We start from the raw sequence: 21,589 nt of genomic DNA on the forward strand, positions 1-21,589 counted from the left end.
CAGACAATTATAAATAATGTAAGGAGAAACCAAAATATTACTCAGGTTACTTTTTTTTAACTCAGGTTACCTTTATATAAAAAAATGGGCTAGACCTAACTGTAACCTAAAAGTTGTATTAGCTGGTAATACATAATCTGGTATCAAATTTCTTCCATGGAAAAGAGATTCTATCTAATATAATTATTTTATTGTTATACTTTTTTTCCTTGCAGTGCTGTAGATTGAACTCAGCCTCTTCTGTGTTAGGAAAGCAGGATTTTCATCACTGAGCTGCACTCCTAGCCCCCTGAACTGTTTCTTTTTGAACAATATCAAAGAGGACCAACCTGGAATGTTTCTTTCTTTCTTTTTTTTTTTTTTGTACTGGGGACCGAATTTACGATCTTGTGCATGCCAGGCAGGTGCTTATGTCACTGAGCTAAATCCCTGGCCATTCTGGCTGGAATGTTTCTTATAATAAAGCTTTTACTCCATTTTAAAAATAACTTTATATCCACTTTAAAAATAACATTTTTAATAAAGGTTTTACTCCATTTTTAAGATAACTTTACCCAGTTTGAAACTAAGATTTTAAAAATACTTTTAGCTTTTACTAAAGTAAGATAAATTATATACTTTCCTTAATACCTAACATGCTGATAATCTATTGATAGTAGTGATTATTTCAGTTGTTTCATACTGCTTTAAAAAAATGCAATAACATTAACTCAAAATGTTTATGTAGAATGGGTCATATTGAGAATAATTTTCACCTTTATAGCTCTGTGGCACTTAACAATTTTATCATTAACCTTTTTAATTTGAACTTCAAAAACATATCAGAGCAGGGGTGACTGCTGGAAGAATGCATGCCCAGGTCATACAAAACCCTGGATTTAAAAAAACAAAAAACAAAAAAACCTTGGATTTGATGCCCAGACACACACAAACACACATACACACACACACACACACACACACACACACACACACACACACACCCCAACAGTAAAAAACTATATCTACCATTAATTATAATTTTATAAATTTATACCCTAAATACCCTTCTCTTTTATACTTATAGTGGTATTTTGTTGTTAAAATGTCAAAATATTCACTTTAAGATACATACCGTTTTTGTGGAAGAAACCAGTAAATGTAAGCTGCAAGTGAGCTGACAAGCTAAACAAAACAAACAAAAATTTTTTTATCACTTTAATGGTCTATAATAAAATTGTTTAAATTAAAAAAAAAACATTAAAATCAAAGCCATTCTAGCTATTTGTAAATATCTAATTTTTTCATTCTTATTTCTACTCAGGCCTATGACTCTATGCTTTGTTATAAAGCACAATATCCAAAACACTATATTTATATACCCACAAATATAAACAACCAAAAAACTACAACTAGCAAAAGTGCCAAAGAAGGTAGACAAAAAAAGAGCCTAGAGAGGTCACATAATTTGCTGTGCTTTAGTGCCCCACCTATAAAAAATAAAATGGAGGGTTTCCCTTTACCTTCATAAAAGGAAATTGTCATAGGGGTAGCTGAATTCACACATGAATTCTGTTCTGTTTTGAAATAGGGTACTGCTGTCTTTAAGGCTGGCCTTTAACTCCTGGCAATCCTCCCTTCTCAAGATTATAGGCATGCATCATCAAGCCCAACCCTTGTTTTTCTGTTGAGACAACATCTCATTAAATTATTCAGCTTGACCTTGAACTTGTGATCCTTCTGCCTCAGCCTTCTGAGTAGCTGAGACTACAGGCAAGAACCAAGAACTCCTACTTTGTGTTTGAGTATTTTAAAACAATGGAAATTCAACTCTAACAAATGATGCAAAACCGTTACTTTACACTTCAATTAGAGGTGAAATATACAATTACAAACCTGCTAAAGATCTGTAACTTACAGTTTTAACAAGTCATTTTCACTTCTGCATGAAGTCATTACCCTTTTGTTCAAAAAACCTCTATTAATAATGGAAAAACTATTAGGATAGGATAGTTTAAATCGGCTTTTGTAGTACTTTTAAGTGCAAAAGAGACCAAGTTTGTCGGTTAGAGTCTTTCCTAACTTTTCAGAGCAGTTTCTATGGTGAAACATGCAGAATCAAGATTATAAAGGGCTACAGAAAACACAGGAAGTGACAGAACAACAATACTGATTTCTTACTCCAGAAATTTACTAGTGAAAAGAACAAAAGTAGTAGTTACGAGACAATAAGAGATCAGTAAAGAGTATGTATTGCCTTTTTTGTTTTAAGACAGGGTCTCACTTTGTAGTTCAAGCTGGCCTTAAACTCACTATGTAGCCCTTGAACTCAAAGCAATACTTCTGCCTCAGTCTCTTGAATGCTGGGATTACAAGTATATACCACACACCTAGATTTTTTTTTTTTTTTTTAAAGAGGGTGAGGGGCTGTAGTTGAGTTGTAGACTGCTTGTCTAGCATATCTGAAGCCTTGGGTTCAATCCCCACACTGCAAAGAAAAAAAAATTCAAATTGATGGTGACAATCTAGATATTTTTATATTGGGAGAATTGTAGAGAGATATTCAGAATAGTGGATATTAACGTACCTTCACTGGTTTAAACCACCAGTAGTATATCCATGGCTATCCCATCAGGTAGATTCTACCACAGGTGGTACAAATGGATCTACTTACTTACTAGTCTTTCTAGTAAGTAAATTAATATAGCTGCCTGATTAGTCAGTAATTCATACTACTGCTCAGGCTGCTCAGCAGTGCCACATAGGAATTACAGCCTCCTCATGAACGTGTTAAAGAACAAGTAATAACAGGAAATGAAAAAAAGTCTTATAAGGACTATTTTTTCTAAAATAAAGAAAATGAGCGCCGTCACGCACACTTAAAATCCAAGGCCACCCTGGGTTTTCGCAGTGAATTTAAAACCAGTTTGAACTACAAACAAGGAGACCCTGTGAAACAGATTGTGGCACACACCTGTAATTCTAGCATTCAGGGACCTTAAGCAAGAGGATTGCCAAGAGTTCAAGGCCAGCCTGGGTTACATAGTGAGTTCAAGGCCACCCTAAGCCCTGTCTCAAGAAACAAACAAACAAATAAATAAATAAATAGAATTAAAATTAAAATTAAAAGGGCTGGGACTGTAGCTCAGCTGAAAAGTCCTGGATTTAATCCCCAATATCATGAAATACACACACATACAGACATACGTATTTCAATGAAAGTTGTGGGGATGCCTCTATCCTCTTAGTGAACTAAACTATGAAGGTGTTAAATAAAACTGAGGCTGAAGATCTTGCTCAGTGTAAAATACTTGCCTAACACATTCCAGGTTCTGAATTTATTATTTAAAATAATAAAATTACATTAAAAATTACAGATTAGATGCTCCTGGGACATTTAAAGAATAGTGGGGATTTAGCTCAGCGGCATAAGCGCCTGCCTTGCAAGTAGGCAGTCGTGATTTCGATCCCCGGTACTGATAAAGAGGAAAAAGACAAAAAAAAAAAAAAAATAGTAGGAAGGATGCTAAAATATCCATAGTGGACAAAATAACTACAGAATAGTAAAAGTTAAAGCAGAATTAGCATAAATGATGGAAAAATTAATAAAAAAAAACAAAAACAGAAGCACATGCTGGTAATCCCAGCACTCAAGATCAGCACGTGTGCAAAGCCAGTCTTATCACAAAAAAGCTAGGCATGGTGGTACACAACCATAATCTCAGTACCTGGGAGGCTGAACAAGGCAGTTTGCCACAAATTTAACCATAGCCTGGGATATATAATGAATTCAAGAACTGCAGAAACTACATAGTGAGACCTTTTTTTTTTTTTTTTTTTTTTTTTAAAAGCAAAAATGGTAAACTACTCTTCACCATCCTTAAAAATAAGTAATTTATTAACACTTTGACAGTATTCACTGACATCAGATACTTTAAAAAATTTGTAGGGATGGGGGTTTGATAAAAGGCATGAAAAAATGTTTCATTCTTTAAGTTTAATGATTGTTACCTGCCTGTGTGAGTTTAGTAAAATTTAAAACTATACACCAAAGAGTGAAGATAACTGTAAAATATACTTCAAAAAAAAAAAAAAAAAAGATTTTAGGCAATCTGATCATGGCAATGGCTCTATAATGCATACACTGTTAAGTCTGATAGTTAAGATGAATATATTTTATTGAATGGTAATTAACTGAAAATTGATATTTAAAATGTACATTAATCATCTATGAACTCTGCATCTTAACTAGAGAAGTCTGATTTAGTGATTTAACTAGAGAAGTTGGTGCTCCATAAATATCACCTTACAAAGCAGAATTAGTTAAATCTTAAAACATAAAAGGGGGCTGGGGATTTAGCTCAGCGGCATAAGTGCCTGCCTTGCAAGCAGACAGTCATGAGTTCGATCCCCGGTACCGGTAAAAAAGAAAAAGAAAAAAAATAAAAAACCATAAATGAAAAACAGAGACAAAGAGTCTATAAATTCCACATGCTGAAAGACAATTCATTTATCACAAGAAATCTATCCTAGGGATGAGGATACAGCTCAGTGGTACAGTACCTGCCTGGCAAGCACCAGGTTCATGAGTTTGATTCCCAGTGACAAAAATAAAAAAGACAAAGAAAAAGAAACCCATCCTATTCTTAGTTGGTACAATTAAACCTATACATCAAGGCCAGGTTAATTTCCTACTTTTCTTAGTGATAGGGTATTGAGACCAGGACCTCACATTAGATTAATTTTCTTAAAACACTGTTCTATAAACTATCATCTTTTTCTACAAATTTTTCTTTTTTCTTTTCTTTGAGACAGGGTCTCTCTATGTGATTCAGGCTGGCCTTGGGCTTACTTTGTGGCCCAAGCTGGTCTTGAACTTGCACTGATCCACCTCTCTCAGCCTCCCAAGTACTAGAATTACAGGAATGTGCCACCATACCCGGCTGTTTTCTACAAATTTTTAATGTATCTCCAACAACATAACTTTTGTCTCTTTGTTCTAACAGGGTTCCCCTTTCTTACTATCTCTTCTAAAGTCTTGAATGGAAAAATAGAATATAATGATAAAATAGAATATACAAGTCTGAATTCTGGCTCCAGTTATTACTTGTGACCTAGTATCTATAAAAGGAGGATATTTTCATATTCAAGATTCTGAGAGACTTACATAAAATAATGGATCCAGTACTCACTCTGTTCTATTCCAATCATCCAGAGCTTAATGATCTCTTCTTTCCTTTATAACCATTTCGTTGTCACTATTTTTTCATTCACATTCTTTCAAAAATCTTACATTGATTCCTCAGTACCTAACAGTAACTTACAGGAAGTATAGGATTCAACAAGTGTTTTTCTTTTTCTTAAGGATAATGACGCTCTCTTAAAGTACTGTTTCTTAAGGTCAAGGATGATGACCCACTGCCCTGCAGTAATAACAATATTATTCACATTGTTTTTCTGGAAGATGTGATTCTAGGTTCTAAAGTGTCAAAAACATCCTGCATTTATGTACTCTAGAAAACAGTTTATGGCCAAGGATTTAGCACAGTGGCATAAGCACCTGCCCAGCAAGTGTGAGGTCATGAGTTCGATCCCTAATACCAAGAAAAAAAATTTAAATCATTATTCAAAACGTGGTTAGCAAACTTAAGGCAATGGGGAAATACGTTATTTCCCAGTAATATACGACAATGCGAATAAAATTTTTAAAAAACTTCTACAGAAATTTAATATTGTGAAAGTATCTAATTATGTGCATGTATGTTATGAAAATTAACCTACCAAGGTGTGAAAATTAATTGGTAAGATGATTGCCTACACAACACACCTCCACCCCCTATCTCAAAGGAAACAGTCTAATATATACCTAGAAAAGTATAAAGATGATCCTTTCCATATGTGGTATCTACCAAGGAAAACTGGCAAAAGCTTTCTTTCCCTTCCATCTTAAGGCCACCATGTCTACAACATAATTGTTTAAGATGGATCAGATGAAAAGAAAGCAAGGAAAAGAAATATGAGAGGCTAGATCTCGTTTAGATAGCGAGGCTAAAATATCAGATGAGGATTTGGTTCTTCTACATGAGTTTCCATCCATATATTCTAAGAAAGCGAACAACATGGCAATAAGAAAATGGAAAAAATGTGAAACTTTGGGAAAGCTAATTGCAAGTACAACCATCTGACATTTCTCAAGCAGTCTATGGAATGAGGTAAGATCACAAGGGACTAACGTGTTTTGAAAGAAGATTCAGGTAGGAACCTCAAGTTTGTTTTGCTGGTACCGGGGATCAAACTGGCAATCTTGTGTTTGCCAGGCAGGCGCTTATGCCACTGAGCTGAATCCCGGGCCTGAAACCTTACATTTGAATAGCTAACTCCCACTAAGGTACCAAATTTTTTATGCTGAAAACAAAACAAGGTTAGTATTTATAATTTATACATGTTAATTCTGATAGTGGCAGGTATAAATATTTTTAGGGTCCTGGCAGCATTACCTCAAAATAGTACAAGTTAATAAGCTACTCAGCATCAATACTATCCAATGGTAGCTACTGAATTTACATTTAGTCCTTTGATATATTAAGTTGGGGAAATGATGACATACAACCAAATGAAGTAGCCTAAAGATTAAAAAATATAGCTAAACCTAAAAAACAGAATAGCAAGGGAAAACCATTAACACAATAGTCCCATTTAAAATAATTTAATAAACTGAAATATGATGGTACATGTCTGCAATCCCAGTATTCTGGGAGGCTGAAAGAGGAGAACCACAAATTCAAATCTAGCTTGGGCAACTTAGTTAGCCTCTGTTTCAAAATAAAGAAAAATGTTTTAAAAAGGGCCATTAAATATAGCTGTGCAAAGGCCCTAGATTAAATCCACAGTATTGCAAAAAATAAAAAAAAGCCAGGTGTGGTGGCTCATGCCTGTAATCCCAGCACTCGGGAGGCTGAGGCAGGAGGATTGTTGAGAGTTGGAGACCAGCCTGGGCTACAAAGTGAGCTCAAGGCCAGCCTGAACTGCACAGCGAGACCCTGTCTTAAAAAACAAAAACAAAAAAAAACTAACTAAATTTATTATCTATTGCAGGGTCCTCTCACTACTCTCCCAGATCTTAGCTACTTAGCTTCAAACATTATGTACAACGCTCCTTATTCAGGAATCATTTATCTGTTCATTTCCTTATTTCAACTCACTTCTCCAGAGAAAACTTCGCTGACTACAACTATTCCAATATCCAGTATCTCTGGAGTTGCTTCTTCTGTTTCATATATTCATGGTTCTCATATACTTTCCTTCCCTATCATTCATTTTATATGAATTTATCTTTCCCTCTTAAACGCTCAACTTCATAAAGGCAAACGTTTTGCTAACACTTAATTGTGTGTGCCCTAGGGATTAAATACAGTGCCTGATACAAGGCACACTAAGGACATGAAAATCTCTCCTAAAAAACAGATCCAGGCCTTACTAAGGTACAAAATGATGCTTACAAAAGATAATATTTAAGCAGTCTCATCAGCTGTCAAATTTTATAGTGACATACATATATATAGTAGGGAGCTACTATAAAATTTTCATGGCTGTTCTTCACTTAAAGCCTTCTACAAAGTAATTGTCATTCTGACCTCTACCATCATAGATTTTTCCTTGTTTTTGGAATCAAATAATAATTAAGGTGGTATTAAAAAAGGAAGATTATTAACTCAAAAGTTTAGGCTTTAAAGCTGGGCAAAGTCATGCATGTCTACAACCTAGGCTAGGAGGTTAAAGCAGGAGGATTTTAAATTAAGAGGACAGCCTGGGTGAATAGCAAGTTGGGGATAACTTTTACAATGCCAATTGTTTTGCTTTTTTGGTTCAGCTTCTGCAACTGATTTATAAGACAACTATAGACCTAAAGTATGAAAAATCCTGTAGCCCGACATGATGGCATATACCTGTAACCACAACTATTTGGGCAAAAGTCCTAGACCAACCTGGAATATACAGTGAGACCCTGTCTCAAAAAATCAAAAGAGGCTAGGCATGGTGGTGCATGCCTATAGTCCTAGTAACTCAGGAGACTGAGGCAGGAGGATCACTGGGAGTTCGAGGTCAGCCTGAGCTATAAAGTGAGTTCAAGGTCAGCCTTCAAAGACCATGTCTCAAAAAGACAAAATAAATAAATAAATAGAAACAAAAACTTAAGAAAAACAAAAACAAAAACAACTTTTTAATACCAACTTCTTTTGCACAGACAGTGCTAGGGTTTTAAAGTTACTATACATGTCCTCATGAATAAAGGAATGTGACCGTATTTTGGGACTATAGTACTATGGTAATGTATTATTGTGTTTTGAAACTCCCTTTGAACTTTGTGGGATGAGGCTTTGAAATGGCGACATTACAATTTTAGAAGTGATGAAAGAACATGAATTCCAATGGAAGACACCTATAGTACAGTTGCTGAACAGATCCAGGATCCAATTAAACTGAGTGAATTCTCTATGATTAAAATGATATAAAGAATGTAGACAGAATAAGGTACTTTATATGATTTAAAGATTTTAACTTATGCTAATTAATGTTATGGAACAACAAAGACTTCCTTTGTTTTATGAAAGTTTGACAATAGATTTTATAAACAAACTATTATAGTGCTGGCGTAACACACTGTGTCTATGGTTATTTCATACAATCCTCTGTGATTAGTAGAGTAAGATTGTTTAACTTAAATACACTGAAGCAACATAACACTAAAGAGTCTGGGGGTTAAAATGAAACCAGAGTACCTTCCCAATTCATCTTAATATCTCTGGGAGTAACACTGAGACAGTCATAATCTTGGAGGGATGGGGATTTAAATGCCCAACTCACTGGACTCAGATAGATACCAAAGACTAAAAAATTGCTGTTGAACTCACTGGGTCAAACAGGACAAGATCATCCAAAGAACAAACGTTAAGAAAGAACTGACCAGTATATCTCCCTCATAACATGCATTTTTTAAACAACATGCATTCTTAAGGACATCATATTCATCAAACAATGTCACAATGTCACATACAGTGAGATAAAAGCAGTAAACTAAAATCTTGATAGGGAACATAAAAGAAAGCATCCAGGTTACAAGGGGCTGGGGATTTAGCTCAGCGGCATAAGGGCCTGTCTTGCAAGCAGGCAGTCGTGAGTTCGATCCCTGGTATCAATAAAAAAGAAAAAGACAAAAAGACAAAAAGACCAAAAAAAAAAAAAAAAAAAAAAAAAAAAAAAGCATCCAGGTTACTTCTTATTGCCTCATTTTTCCTTGCCATTTGAAATCAGAAGCCCAGGATGCAAACTTAAGGTAGAGAAAAGAAGCAGGAAGCACAATGAGGCTCTGAGTAATACAAGTAAAAGTGACCCTGCAGGGGGTGGAGTGGGGAAGTCCTGATAATCCCAAAGTTTGGTCAATGTTACTTTATCAGAAAGGTATCTGAAACAAAAATTCAAGCAAAACTTTAAAAGTTTACACGCACTAGGAATATTCTCAATCCTATCTTATAGGGTACATTAAATAAAGAGTTCAGATTTTAGCTTCTTGAGTTATCTATCAGAGGTACTTATTTACAAGTTAGGATTTACCTAGATATGGAAATATAATTATACTCCAATTCTAAAGATTGTATGATATTAAAATGTGGTTTTATAATTTAAGAAACAAAATCACCAAATTCGTAAGCCAAATTTAAAATCCAGGGACAATAGTGTTTGCCTGGAATTCCAGCAGCCACTTAGACTGAGGCAGAAAGACTGCAAATTCAAAGCCACCTTGTACAAGCTGGCAAGATTCTGTCTCAAAATAAAAAGGGGCAGGAGAGTAGCTCATTGGTAGAGCATCTGCCTAGCATACACAAAGCCCTGGGTTCAATTCCTAACACTGCAAAATAAATAATAACTCATCTGTTGAAGTCTTTTATTAGTCACTGAAATAATGAGAAAAATAAAGAACTGCTAAGGTTTCATTAAATACTTCAAAAGAAAAAACACTAAGCATAGTGATGTACACCTCTAATATCTGCACTTGGGAGACTGAGGCAGGAGGACTGCTAGAATTTAGTTTGAGGCAACCTGGACTACATACTGAGTTCAACCCTAGTTGAACTACACAGCAAGACCTTGACTCAAAAAACCAAAAAAGAGAGAGAAAAAGAAATACTTTTATGACAACTTCTCCAACACGTTTTACTCTTGGCAGTACTAGGGATTAAATTTTACTAAATTATTAAATCACCTCCTGCCTCATTTTCCAGAGTGCTAGGATTATGTGGGTACATGCCACCATACTCAGCATCTTTTGTGTGTCTTTTTGTTTTATTTATACTGAGAATTGAACTCAAAATCTTGTGCTTGTTAGGCAGGCCCTTGTGTCACTGAGCTATAATCCCCAGCATAACTGCAGATGTATACAGCTGAGTGATAGAACACTGGCCTCACATGTATATATTCAATTCCCGACACTAAGAAAAAAACCCACAATTTCTAGTTCTTCATTCTAAAAGTAGTCAGTGAATAAATGAACACCACCCAACTGCTGAGCATGGTGGCACCCACCTAATCCAAGCACTCAGAGGCCCTGACACAAGCAGACCACCACAAGTTCAAAGCCATCTTGGGCTACGGAGTGAGTTTAAGTTCAGCCTAAGTAACAGTGAGACTTTGCCTCAAAAAAACAAAAACAAACCATCCATGCTCCTGATTCTCTTTAGAATGCTGAATTTTCTTTAGTTTACATGTCAAAGAATAAAATAGAAGCATACTGTCCAAAGTAAGACATTAACTCAGAATATTTAGGGATTGTTCTAGTTGCACAGTTAAAAAAAAAATCTTACATTAAGTAGATTCTAATAGGTAAAGTTTCTGAAACTACCGCATGACAAACATATGTCAAATATAAAACTAGTATATTTTGAATATATAAATATGAATATTTTGATATTGAGAAAGGAAGACAGAAAAAAAGATCCCTCTCATATTTGAGAAGGATGTACTTAAAAGAGTTGTGATATTTTGAAGCATCAAGCACATAGTGAAGTACACAGTCTCAACCAAGCATGAAGGCAAACAACCATAATCTCAGGACTGAGGCTGAGCCATGGAGGATCACCAGACATTTGAGGCCAGCCTAGGCTACACAGTGAGTTCAAGGCAAACCTGAATTACACAGCAAGACCCTGTCTCAAAAAACTAAAAACGATAAAATGTGAGCCTCTATGCACTTTGGTAACAAACAATGATGAACACAATTGCCTTACAAAAGCAGTGAGTTCCCAAACACTGAAGGTTTTCACACAGCTTTAAACCTAATGATTCTTTTGAATGATAGAGAAGCTAATTTCTAACTTGTGTATAAATTTGGATCAACTGATACCTAATTTTCTTCTAACTACTGACAATATTAAGGTGATCACTAGGGAAATGATCAATATAGGTTTTGTCTTTCCTCAATGTATCACTTAATGTAAACTGATTAAGTTATCTTACCTATGAGATTCTTGCTCGCCTTTCATTTTCTCTACTTTTGATAACATATCATCAACTTTAAATGTTTTCCTGGAAGAAACAGATAAACAAAATAATCACTTCTCAACTGGGAAAAAGAAACAAATTACACTTTATTGCAACTAAAATAGGCAAGATGGAAATCTGATTTTTAAAATTATTTTCAAAAAATTTATTTTCAGCAAGATAAATGACAAATGACTAATACTAATAAATCTATTGAGACAGTATATGTTAAAATACAGCAGATATGCCTTCAATCCTTGTTTTTGTTTTTTGGTACTGGGATCAAACTTACAACCTTGCACTTGTCAGGCAGGCGCCCATGCCACTGAACTGAATCCCTGGCTTCAATCCTCGTTTTGAATGCTAACTTTTTCAAAAAAATCTTCTGTAACTGTCCCCAAATCAGTAATTTCTCTCAACCCATGGCATTTAGTATGCATGTATGCATGCATGTACTTTTGCAGTATTAGGAATTGAATCCACAACCTTAACACTTAGCTATATTCCCACGCTTTTCTAAATTTTGAGACAGGGTCTGGATAAGCTGCTAAATTGCCAAGGCAGGGCTTGTATTTGCCATCCTCCTGCCTCAGCCCTGGGATTACAGGCGTGGGCTATCACACCTGGTTCATTTACATTTATTTTGATATATTTCCTACATGTGAAAATCTGTGTGACTATTTTATTTATATTACTAGTTTACAGTCCAGAAGGATAGTAATCGTTTTTCAAGCATGTAATGTTTGGTATAATGTCTCATTTTTGGTAGGAATTCAAGTAAGTATTTAACTGAGCTAAACAAACACCATGTATATTATGAAACAATCATATTTCTATTAAGTAACCCAACAAATACATACCAGCACCATCACATTAAATTGGATAGTCTGTAAAATACATCTGAAATTTATGAGATGGCCTCAAACATTACTGGCAAAAGCCTAAGATTAAAAGGCATATCATAACAGAGATAGTTGGGAAAAAAAATCATGAAAAATTTTGAAGTTAACAAATCAAGCTAGACATGGTGTGCACACCTTTAATCCCAGCACACAAGAGGCTGAGGCAGAAGGAACACTTACTCCAGGACAGCCTGGGCTACATCATGAGTTCAAGGCCAGCCTGAACTCACGACGTAGCAAGATCTTGTATCCCAAAAAACTTTCAAAAAACAAAAATTTAAAAAATCATACCAAAATTACACAATAGCTTTTAACTTGACATATTTAACAGCAAGGAATTTTCCCACAGCTTAGAAACTTAAGTAAAATCTCCCAAAGCAATTAAACACTGAATGAACTGTAAAACAAACTTCATCCTCTTCTCAAGGTAGTCATGTGTCTGAGGGACAGAAACTAAAAATCTAGACCCACATATAATTTGTTAATGAAAAGTAAATTGGAAAAGAATATATTGCTTTATACTTATGTTCTTTTCAAATTTTGAACTTGAAAATTTTAATATATTATTTTATCATGCTTGGATGCTGATAATAAAAATTATCATAATGCCCATTCCTTTTGGAAGGAAGTACTGAGGACTAAACCCAGGATCCTTGCACTGAACTACAACCTCAGTCTTATTTTTTGAGACAAGGTCTTGCTAAGTTGCCCAAACTGGGCTCCAATTTGGGATCCTCTTGTCACAACCTCCTAAAGTACTGATAGGAAGAATACTGATAGTTTATACTTCAATTGAAAATAGTCTCCTCAACAAAAAAGCTTTTTAAAAACCCTCTCTTTACCTTTAGAGTAACTGAAAACTTTAAAATTTCACCTAATAGAGTGCAGTAATAAGGGCTTTAAAAAGGATGGCAATACATTCCAAATACCACAGATAAGAAAAGACAAAAGAAAAATGAAGAGTCATTAATTAAACTAGTTACCAAGAATTGTTCAGTATAAATACTGAAAATTACCACTGGGGAGGATTTTAAAATTACTGGAAAGTTTTAAGACTAACATGTTTATCTTTACCTGATTAAGAAGAAATTCTTTCTGTAAGAAGCCAGACTGTAATTCCCAAGGTTCATCAATTTCAACATTATGAACTTTTATATAAATGTGGAGAACTGAAGAGTAAAAACCATTTTAAATAGCAAAGATCATGAAGATGACAGCTTTCTTTAGGAAACAACAACAACAAAAAAAACTATTATACAAAAGCACCTCCTCTCTCAACACCAAATATTTTGTTCTTTAAAAAGGCAATGCTGGGGCTGGGGATTTAGTTCAGCGGCATAAGTGCCTGCCTTACAAGCACGTGGTCGTGAGTTTGATCCCCGGTACCGATAAAAAAAAAAAGAAAAAAAAAAAGATATTTTTTAAAAAGGCAACGCTACTGGAGCTCTAACTGTAACAAAGGAAATTAGTATGATATGTGTCTAGATTGTCCCTCTAAAGCTTATGCAGTCATGGGAGGTGGGCTTTTGAGAGGTGGCAGAATCTAGCTTGTGACTGATTCATAGTTCAATGCTGGGATTAGAAATGTGAGCGTATTCAGCCCTAAATCGCACAGCCTGCATACAGTGTGAGGGACAGAAAAAGGCTTGTCCCTATTCTCAACTGTTGCTTGTTGTATTTGTTTTCAATGCCATGAACTGCTGTCCATCTGCCGTATGCTACGTGCCTTGACACCAGTCTATAAACTGAAACTTCTACAAACTATGAGCTAAATAAATCTTTTCTCCTTTAACTTTGGGTGTCATATGTTTTGTCTCAGCAACAAGAAAAAACAAATAATTACAAAGTCATCAAAAAGAATGCTTAAAACTTGAAGAAATTTCTTGGGAAATGTCAGAAGCAGCTTATATAAAATTTAATAAAATGAATTTGATAAAAGTTATTCTTCTTTATCACCTACTTTTCCCCCCCTTTTTGATATAGTTTCACTATGAAGTCCCAGCCGGTCTTGAACTTGGTTGCCTTGCCCTCTTAAGCACTAGGATTACAGGCATGTACCACTTTACCCAGCTATCACCTACATTTTGACAGTAGTAGTACTCTAAAGAATTTTGGTACTTCTATGAACTCTAAAATACAAGATGAATTCAATGAACATATCAAAATTAGTATTACAACTAAGAATATGACTTCAAAAGGAGTAACATACTAATTCCAATATAGGACATTAGATTGAGGGTAGAGCTCAGTGTTATAGCACTTGTCTGAGCATGACCTAAATCTTATGTTCAATCCCTAGCACCCACCAAAAAGGATTATGTTATAGTAAGAAAAGAAGTTCCAAAAACAATTTAAGATCATAACCGTTATTTAAGTCACCAATACTTTTTGTTTATTTTTTGCAGTGCTGGGCATGGAATGAAAGACCTCATATATGTTAGGCAAAGGTTCTACCACTTACTTGAGCTATACTCTCAGCTCCGTCACCAACTACTGAGATGACAATGGCATTCATCTTAAAGTATCAGCTGTGCTACATTTTATTAAAAATTCCTAAAGCCAGGAATGGTGGCATACACCTGTAATCCCAGCACTCAGGAAGCTGAGGTAGGAGGATTGCTGCAAGTCTGAGACCAGCCTGGCTTTATAAGTCAGTTCATGGCCAGCCTGAACAGCATAGTGAGACCCTGTCTAAAAAAAAAACAAAAAACCTAAAGTGCATATAAAGTCCAGTATTTAGTAAGAGTATTAAACAATTCATATGTATTTTGTAGAATATAAATGTTTCTTTGCTAGCAAATTTTCTTGAAGATTTCCCTTAAGCAATTCAGGCTAGCATGAACTCATGACCCTCTTGCCTGAGCCTACCAGAGTGCTGATTACAGGTGTTCACTGCATCTGGCTCCAAAAACAGTATTTTAAAACCTAAAGAACAATAATTGAGAAATTTCATTTTTTTTACTACTGAGCTTCTTCTACTATCTCTACTGGGTGACAGACAATATATCCCACAAGACAAAGCATACTAAATAACCTGTTAGGAAAAACTTGAATTTAGTATTTAAATGTGTATTTTAATCCACTATGGATTAAACTTTCTCATACACGTATGGTACTGGGCCAAACCTGGGGCCTTCACACTGAGCTATATCCCTAGCCTTTTTAATTTATTTGGAGACAGGGTCTCATTAAGTTGCCCAGGCTGAGCCCAAACTTGTGATCCTCCTGCCTTATTCTCCCAGAGTACTAAGACTACAGGCATGTGCCACCATACCCCACTCTAAACTTACTTTTTTTTTTAAAACTTAATCATTTTTAAAATTAAAATCAGGCAGGATCCTAGATAACAATTCAAAGAACTACCCATATTAAAAATATTTTAGTTAGGACAAATGCAATATATCTGTAATCTCAGCTATTTTAGAGGCAAAAGCAGGAGGATTCCAACTTTTAGGGCAGCCTGAGCAACTCAGCAATACTCTTGTCTCAAAATAAAACATTAGAAGAAAAGGTCGGTGGAGGCAGTGGTCATAACTCAGTACTTGCCTGGCATGCAGAAGCAAAGGGCCTGGGTTATCAATTATCAGTTGCTCAGGTGATACAGAACACTAACTCAAACTCCATTTAAACAAAATGTGACCTCTTCCCCACTCCACAATAAAAGAATTCTACATTTCTCAGTGTAAGTTTGTATTACAAAATGCTTTACTTTGTATTGTTGTGTATTAAATTTTATCAATAAAAATTTGTGGATATTCTTCCTGTTTATATTAAGTACCTATATATTATTCTTGTTTTACTTCCTAGCCACAAAATCTGAAATATATTTACTAGCTGGTCCTTTACATAAAAATTCTGCCGAACCTTGGCACAGATCACATAATGTACTAGTAGATAAAAGAGTTTCAGTCCTTCAAAATACACCCTGATGTATCTATAAAACTATGTCTTGCTGTAGAAATGGGAAGCCCTTTCATTAAATAGGAGTCTCCCAAGGAGTTTAGTGTCAAAAGTACTGTATACTGCAATAGCTTAATGGTTTTAAGACCAGAACACCAAATGCATAATATAGAAAGTCTCACTTATGATTTTAAACTTACTTACTTGATATACTCAATAAATATATTCTTGCAATTGGACAAGAAACATGCATACTATTATTACATTTGATTAAGTATTAAACATTACACATGCCCGAGATACAGCTCAGGGGCACAGCTCCTGCCTGGTAGGTGCAGGGTCCTGAGTTCCATTACTGATACTGCCCCCTCCAAAAAACCCCACCATGAATAAATATTATACAGCAAAAATAAGTTCTGTACCACATCTCCAGACTCCACTTTAAGACCAGATGATTAAGGCAGCCTGTTTAAAAACATTTATACTATTTACTTGAGAAGAATTTCTTCTTCGGTTAAGAATACTACCACAAATACGAAATGAGACTTTCTGAACACATCATTATAGAAGCAAATCCTTTATTATAAAGAATATTATTATTATGTAACAAATACTTTTACCATTAAGAATCACTTGGAGATGGGTGTAATCCTATAATCCCAGCACTCAGGAGGCTGAGGCAGGAGGATTCAAAGTTTGAGCCCCAACTTGGGCAATTTGGCAAGAACTGGTCTCAAAAAAGAATAGGGGTAGGAAAATAGCTCAGTCCAAAGGTCCTAGCTTCATTTCCCTGTACCATAAAATAAATAAAATTTTAAAAATTAATTTATAGCCTGGGGATATAGCTTAGTATTAGAGAGGTTGCCTAGTATGTGTGAGGCCACAGGTTCAATCCCTACTGCCGTAAAAAGAAAAGAGACACCCCCCCCCCAAAAGGTTTTCCAATTAATTCAGTTAGTCCCTACTTCACTTCAGGCCTCATAATTAACCTTTAATTAGAAACAGTACCTTAACAGAAAACTTTCAGATGGTTTGATCAGCTTAATAAGATTCATAAAATGTACCTTTTGATGTTTGTTCTGGAGTTTCGATGAGACATGTAAGTAAGAGTTCTGTGCAAAAATATTGGCTGTAAAAAGAAGTTATGAAAATGTTAACATTAAATACAAATGAAGCTGTAAGAATTAAGTAATATTGATGAATTTCATTGACTACTTACTGCTATGAGATTTCGGGTTCGAAGAAATCTATAGATCTGTGTTGGTTCTAGGTAACAGGAAAAAAATCCAAGTATTATCTAAATTTACTTATTACTCGTCAAAAAACTATCAGTCTAGCCCATGTCATAACCAATAAAAATTGATTACCTGTTAAGGAAATCATGTACTAAATATTTACATAAAGACTAGCATGCATAAGATCAAGGGACACTCAATTGATGGCATATATTCATAAAATTCATCTACATTAATTTTGACTTTAAGGCTCTCTACAATCTTTGTAAATCCTTCTGAAGTACCCACTGTTACTATGTAGCTGTACTAAAGAGCTGTCATTATATTCCTTTAAGCAAGTTTAAGCCACCTTAGTCTAAAAAAGTAGCTGAAATGAAGACTATTTAACCAAAGAACTATATTTATTGATGTCAAAGTGAAAATTTCACTTTTTAAGTGGCCATTTAAAAAAATTTGTATAGTTAGCAACCAAAATGCAATAAAAACCATTTCCCTTATGTCCTACTATAGACAGAAAAGTCAGTCAATATTGAAGGTGTCTGCTATGTACAATGTAGTTAAAATTCTCAATGAATATTTCTAACTGTAGCTTAAATTATTATATATTTTGCTCAATGCAAATATTACCTCAACATGTAAACACTGTGTTCAGTATACACATTTGCAGAACGGAGTCCCAAAGCACAACTTAAATTAAAAATTACATACCTATCATACCAGTTACATTAATAACCTATTCATTCACATCACATAAAACAGTATCAAGATAAACTAAATGAACAGCCACATTAATAATTACATTAGGGGGGTTGGGGACTTAGCTCAGCGGCATAAGCGCCTGCTGTGCCAAGTGTATGGTTGTGAGTTCGACCCCTGGTACTCATAAAAAAGAAAAAGACCAAAAAAAAAAAAAAAAAAAAAAAAAGCTCAATAATTACATTAAAGCATTTAAACTTTCAAAAGTATTAGTATCAGTATTAGAGAAGAATCAAGTTGTTTCATGTTCCACATTAGCTCTTAATGACAGTTGCCTTCTTCCAGGTGGATGCCTCAGAAAGCAAATAATTAAAACTTTATTGGAAGGTTTATTTTCTCATAACATTTAGAAATTTCACTTAAACTCTTCAAATTTCACGTTAAGCGAAAAGATTAGGTATTTCAGAAGAGGTACAATCAAATAATGTTATTGTTAAACTGTCCGTCAGTTCTCGGTTATACTTCCAATGAAAGCTTTTCTAGATTTTTGAAAGTACTGTATATTAAGCAAAAGAATAATGTAAATCTTTGGGAAGCAGGTTCATATTCGTTTCCATAAAAACTGAAATTTCTTGTATTATATTCCGATTAGAATTTCATGAAGTACTAATGAGAGAGAATGAAGGAAGGGTGTTAAACAATGTAATACGTCTTTCCAGGCACAGCTGATACCATGCCTTTAGCATATGCCACGGTAATATTGTAAATAAAGACATTCGGTGTTAGGGCAGTTTATTCAAGTTTCTGTAAGATACCGCTGTAAGGTTACCGAAATTCTAACAGTCACACAAAGCAAACAGGAGAACAATCAGGATACAAAATTCATTAAGGGTCAGTTAAGATTATTTATAGTCACGATGTTGTTTATAAATTCTTTTGTTTGTTGCCAGACACCTTACTCCCCTTTCCCAAGAAGTCACGGTTTCGCCCCCCAAACACCTTAGAAGCAGAAATCAGTATCAGAAAACGCTCCGGAACGGAGGAAGAACTCGGAGGTCGTCTCCAGAGAAGGTGCTTCTGACCACCACCTCTCAGTTTCCGTATCCATAAAATGGGCGGACAGATTTGAAAGGTTTAAAGCATCCGACCGGCCCGTTCCTGCGCAGCCCAAGTTAGCCCGGAGGCACATTTCGGGCTAATGACAATCTCATCGGCTTAGCTGCGATCTTTCCTTCCCAGCCTCAATTTTGCCCCTCGAAACCCGCAACCCAAACCCAGGCACTTCTGGAGTACGAACGACACTGAAGGAAACAAGAACTCGCCTTGGGATCAACTGCAGCCCGTCTGGAAGCCGTCCGCCGCCACCGCGGGCCCGGCGCCGACCCTCTCCTCCCGGCGGGGCTCCGCGGAGCGCCGGTCCCCCCGGACCCCTCGCGCCCCCCGGGCCCGGACCTCGGGCGGTCGCGGGCGCTAGAGTCCCGGCGCGGGGACGCCCCCTCTGTCTCCCCGCTCCCGACCTACTGGGCGCCCGGAGGGGAGGGGGGAGCGCGGGCTCCGCGGAGCGTCCCGTCCCCCACGCCGGGCGCAGGGGTTCCTGCCCTCCCGGCCTCCCACACACTCACTCTCAAAGGCCTGGAGGAAGAGCTCGTGGTCAGCCTGGACGTGCTCCATTTTCGGCTTCTTCACCGGTAACACCGCGGCCCCCGCCACGGACGACGAGGAGGAGGCCGAGTAACCGCCGCCGCCGCCGCCACAGCCCCCGCCGCCGGATTTGCCGCCCGAAGCCGTCGCCGCCACTACCGCCGCCGAACCCCCGAAGCCGCCTCCCCCGGACCCCGCGCTGGGCCCCGAGCCGCCCCCTCCCCCACCGCCGTGCTTCTGAGGCGCCATCGCGGTTCCTGCCTCCTCCCCCCGCCAGCTACCCGCCGGGCGGCCCCGGAGAGTGAGCGCCTGCAACACCAACCGCTCGCCCCAGCAGGCTCCAGCGGACCGAGGGGGGAAGGAGGAGAGAGGGGAGGAGAGGGGAAGGGAAAGGGAGGAGGAGAGGAGGGAAGGAGGGAGGAAAAAAAAAAGTGTCTCCTCAGAGCCCCGCTCAGCTTCGGAGGCCGCTCACCCTACCCTGGCCTCGCTCCGCCCACTTCCCCGCCCGGCGCTCTGATTGGCGGGCGGGAGCGCGCGCCGCCGGGCCACCCAGCCCGTTGGCCCGCGGATTCCCCCGTCAGTCACGCGGAGGCGCTTCTTGCGGAGGCGCGGCTTGGTTGGCCTGTGCGCGCTGCCGATCGCGGGCCCGGCCGCCTCTTTGAACTGAATTCGCGGGAAAATTAGGGGTCCGAGCGGCCTTCCTGCTGGCCCCGGTGCATTGTGGGGAGAGAGGGACCCAGCAAGCGATCTAGAGAGCTGTTCCTCGCCTTCTGAGCTTCGTCAGTCGCAGCCCCCGAGGGGTACGGGACCACTAAAGAGAGAAGGGCGTCTGAGGAACTGGGACCTTTTAGTGCACTGAAATCCATCCCGGAACATCCAGTCCAAAGTCCCGAGAGGGGGTCCGCTTGCGAGTTGGTGTGCCCACCGGCGGGGTCCCTTGTCAACTGAGAGGACTCCGGGGCAGGAGTCGCATCCTCAGCCCCCTCACCGCGCCGCCACGTGCCTCACGCCCCCCGTGGCCGTATCCCGCCCAGCTCAGCCACGAGGTTGCGACGACGGCTGCTGCATTCGCGACCCAGCTCCGCCACAGGGAGCGGCTGACACCGGAGCGGGCGTGTCTCAGGAAAACGAAGAAAACTAGTTTTTGTAGGTTCTGGGTTTTGAGTCTTCTGGGTTGTTGCTGAGAAAGGTTGTGGCTTTTCAACATGTTGAGAGCAAAGTCTAGACCCTTGATTTCCACCCCTCCCCCGACAAAAACTGAGTGATTTCTTAGAAGTCCGGACCGTCTTCCCGAGAATCCTTTCATTTTGCGCTCAGAAACTAGAGAGGGAATCCGGTGCTTTGCTCATCCTGCTAGAAAAGATTGATAGGCCCGACTCAGTCTTCTGATACAGGTTCGTTTGGAGTTGACCTGATAATACTCGGCAAGATTACAATTTCAGGTTGGACAAAGTGATATCCAGGGATATTCTTTCAAATTCAGATCCTGAAATCTTACATGACATTAAGATGAAACATCTTTTTAAAATCTCACCTCCAAATAAAGCTGCGTCAGACTTTCAGTAGCATTTTTCAAACCTCTACTTTGAGTTTTCTGTACACAAGTGTAAAACTTAAGTAGCTAGAATAGTTATTCAAGTCATTTACAAGCTAGTTAGGTTTACTTTTAAAAAGTACAGATTTTATCACAACCTTTAAGAA

General features: G+C 37.7%; 1 protein-coding gene across 2 annotated transcripts in view; it reads right to left on the bottom strand.

The window, feature by feature from the left end:
- The window catches only part of Suz12 (SUZ12 polycomb repressive complex 2 subunit), a 48,590-nt gene extending 28,204 nt beyond the window's left edge, over window positions 1-20,386 (bottom strand). Inside the window, exons 1-5 of one of the 2 annotated variants that reach the window (XM_003469625.5) lie at window positions 19,870-20,386; window positions 17,536-17,582; window positions 17,381-17,445; window positions 11,491-11,559; window positions 1,115-1,164 (exon numbers count right to left, since the gene is read on the bottom strand). In XM_003469625.5, coding sequence (XP_003469673.2) covers window positions 1,115-1,164; window positions 11,491-11,559; window positions 17,381-17,445; window positions 17,536-17,582; window positions 19,870-20,137 — 499 coding nt within the window. In that variant the 5' untranslated portion in view covers window positions 20,138-20,386. The remainder of the gene's footprint in view (window positions 1-1,114; window positions 1,165-11,490; window positions 11,560-17,380; window positions 17,446-17,535; window positions 17,583-19,869) is intronic. The other variant, XM_003469626.5, reaches the window with a different exon arrangement.
- Between the last annotated feature and the right edge of the window lie 1,203 nt (window positions 20,387-21,589).

This window comes from Cavia porcellus, unplaced genomic scaffold, assembly GCF_034190915.1.
Source record: "Cavia porcellus strain 051 isolate PalLab524CR breed Dunkin Hartley unplaced genomic scaffold, mCavPor4.1 scaffold_6, whole genome shotgun sequence".
NCBI classification, from domain to species: domain Eukaryota; kingdom Metazoa; phylum Chordata; class Mammalia; order Rodentia; family Caviidae; genus Cavia; species Cavia porcellus.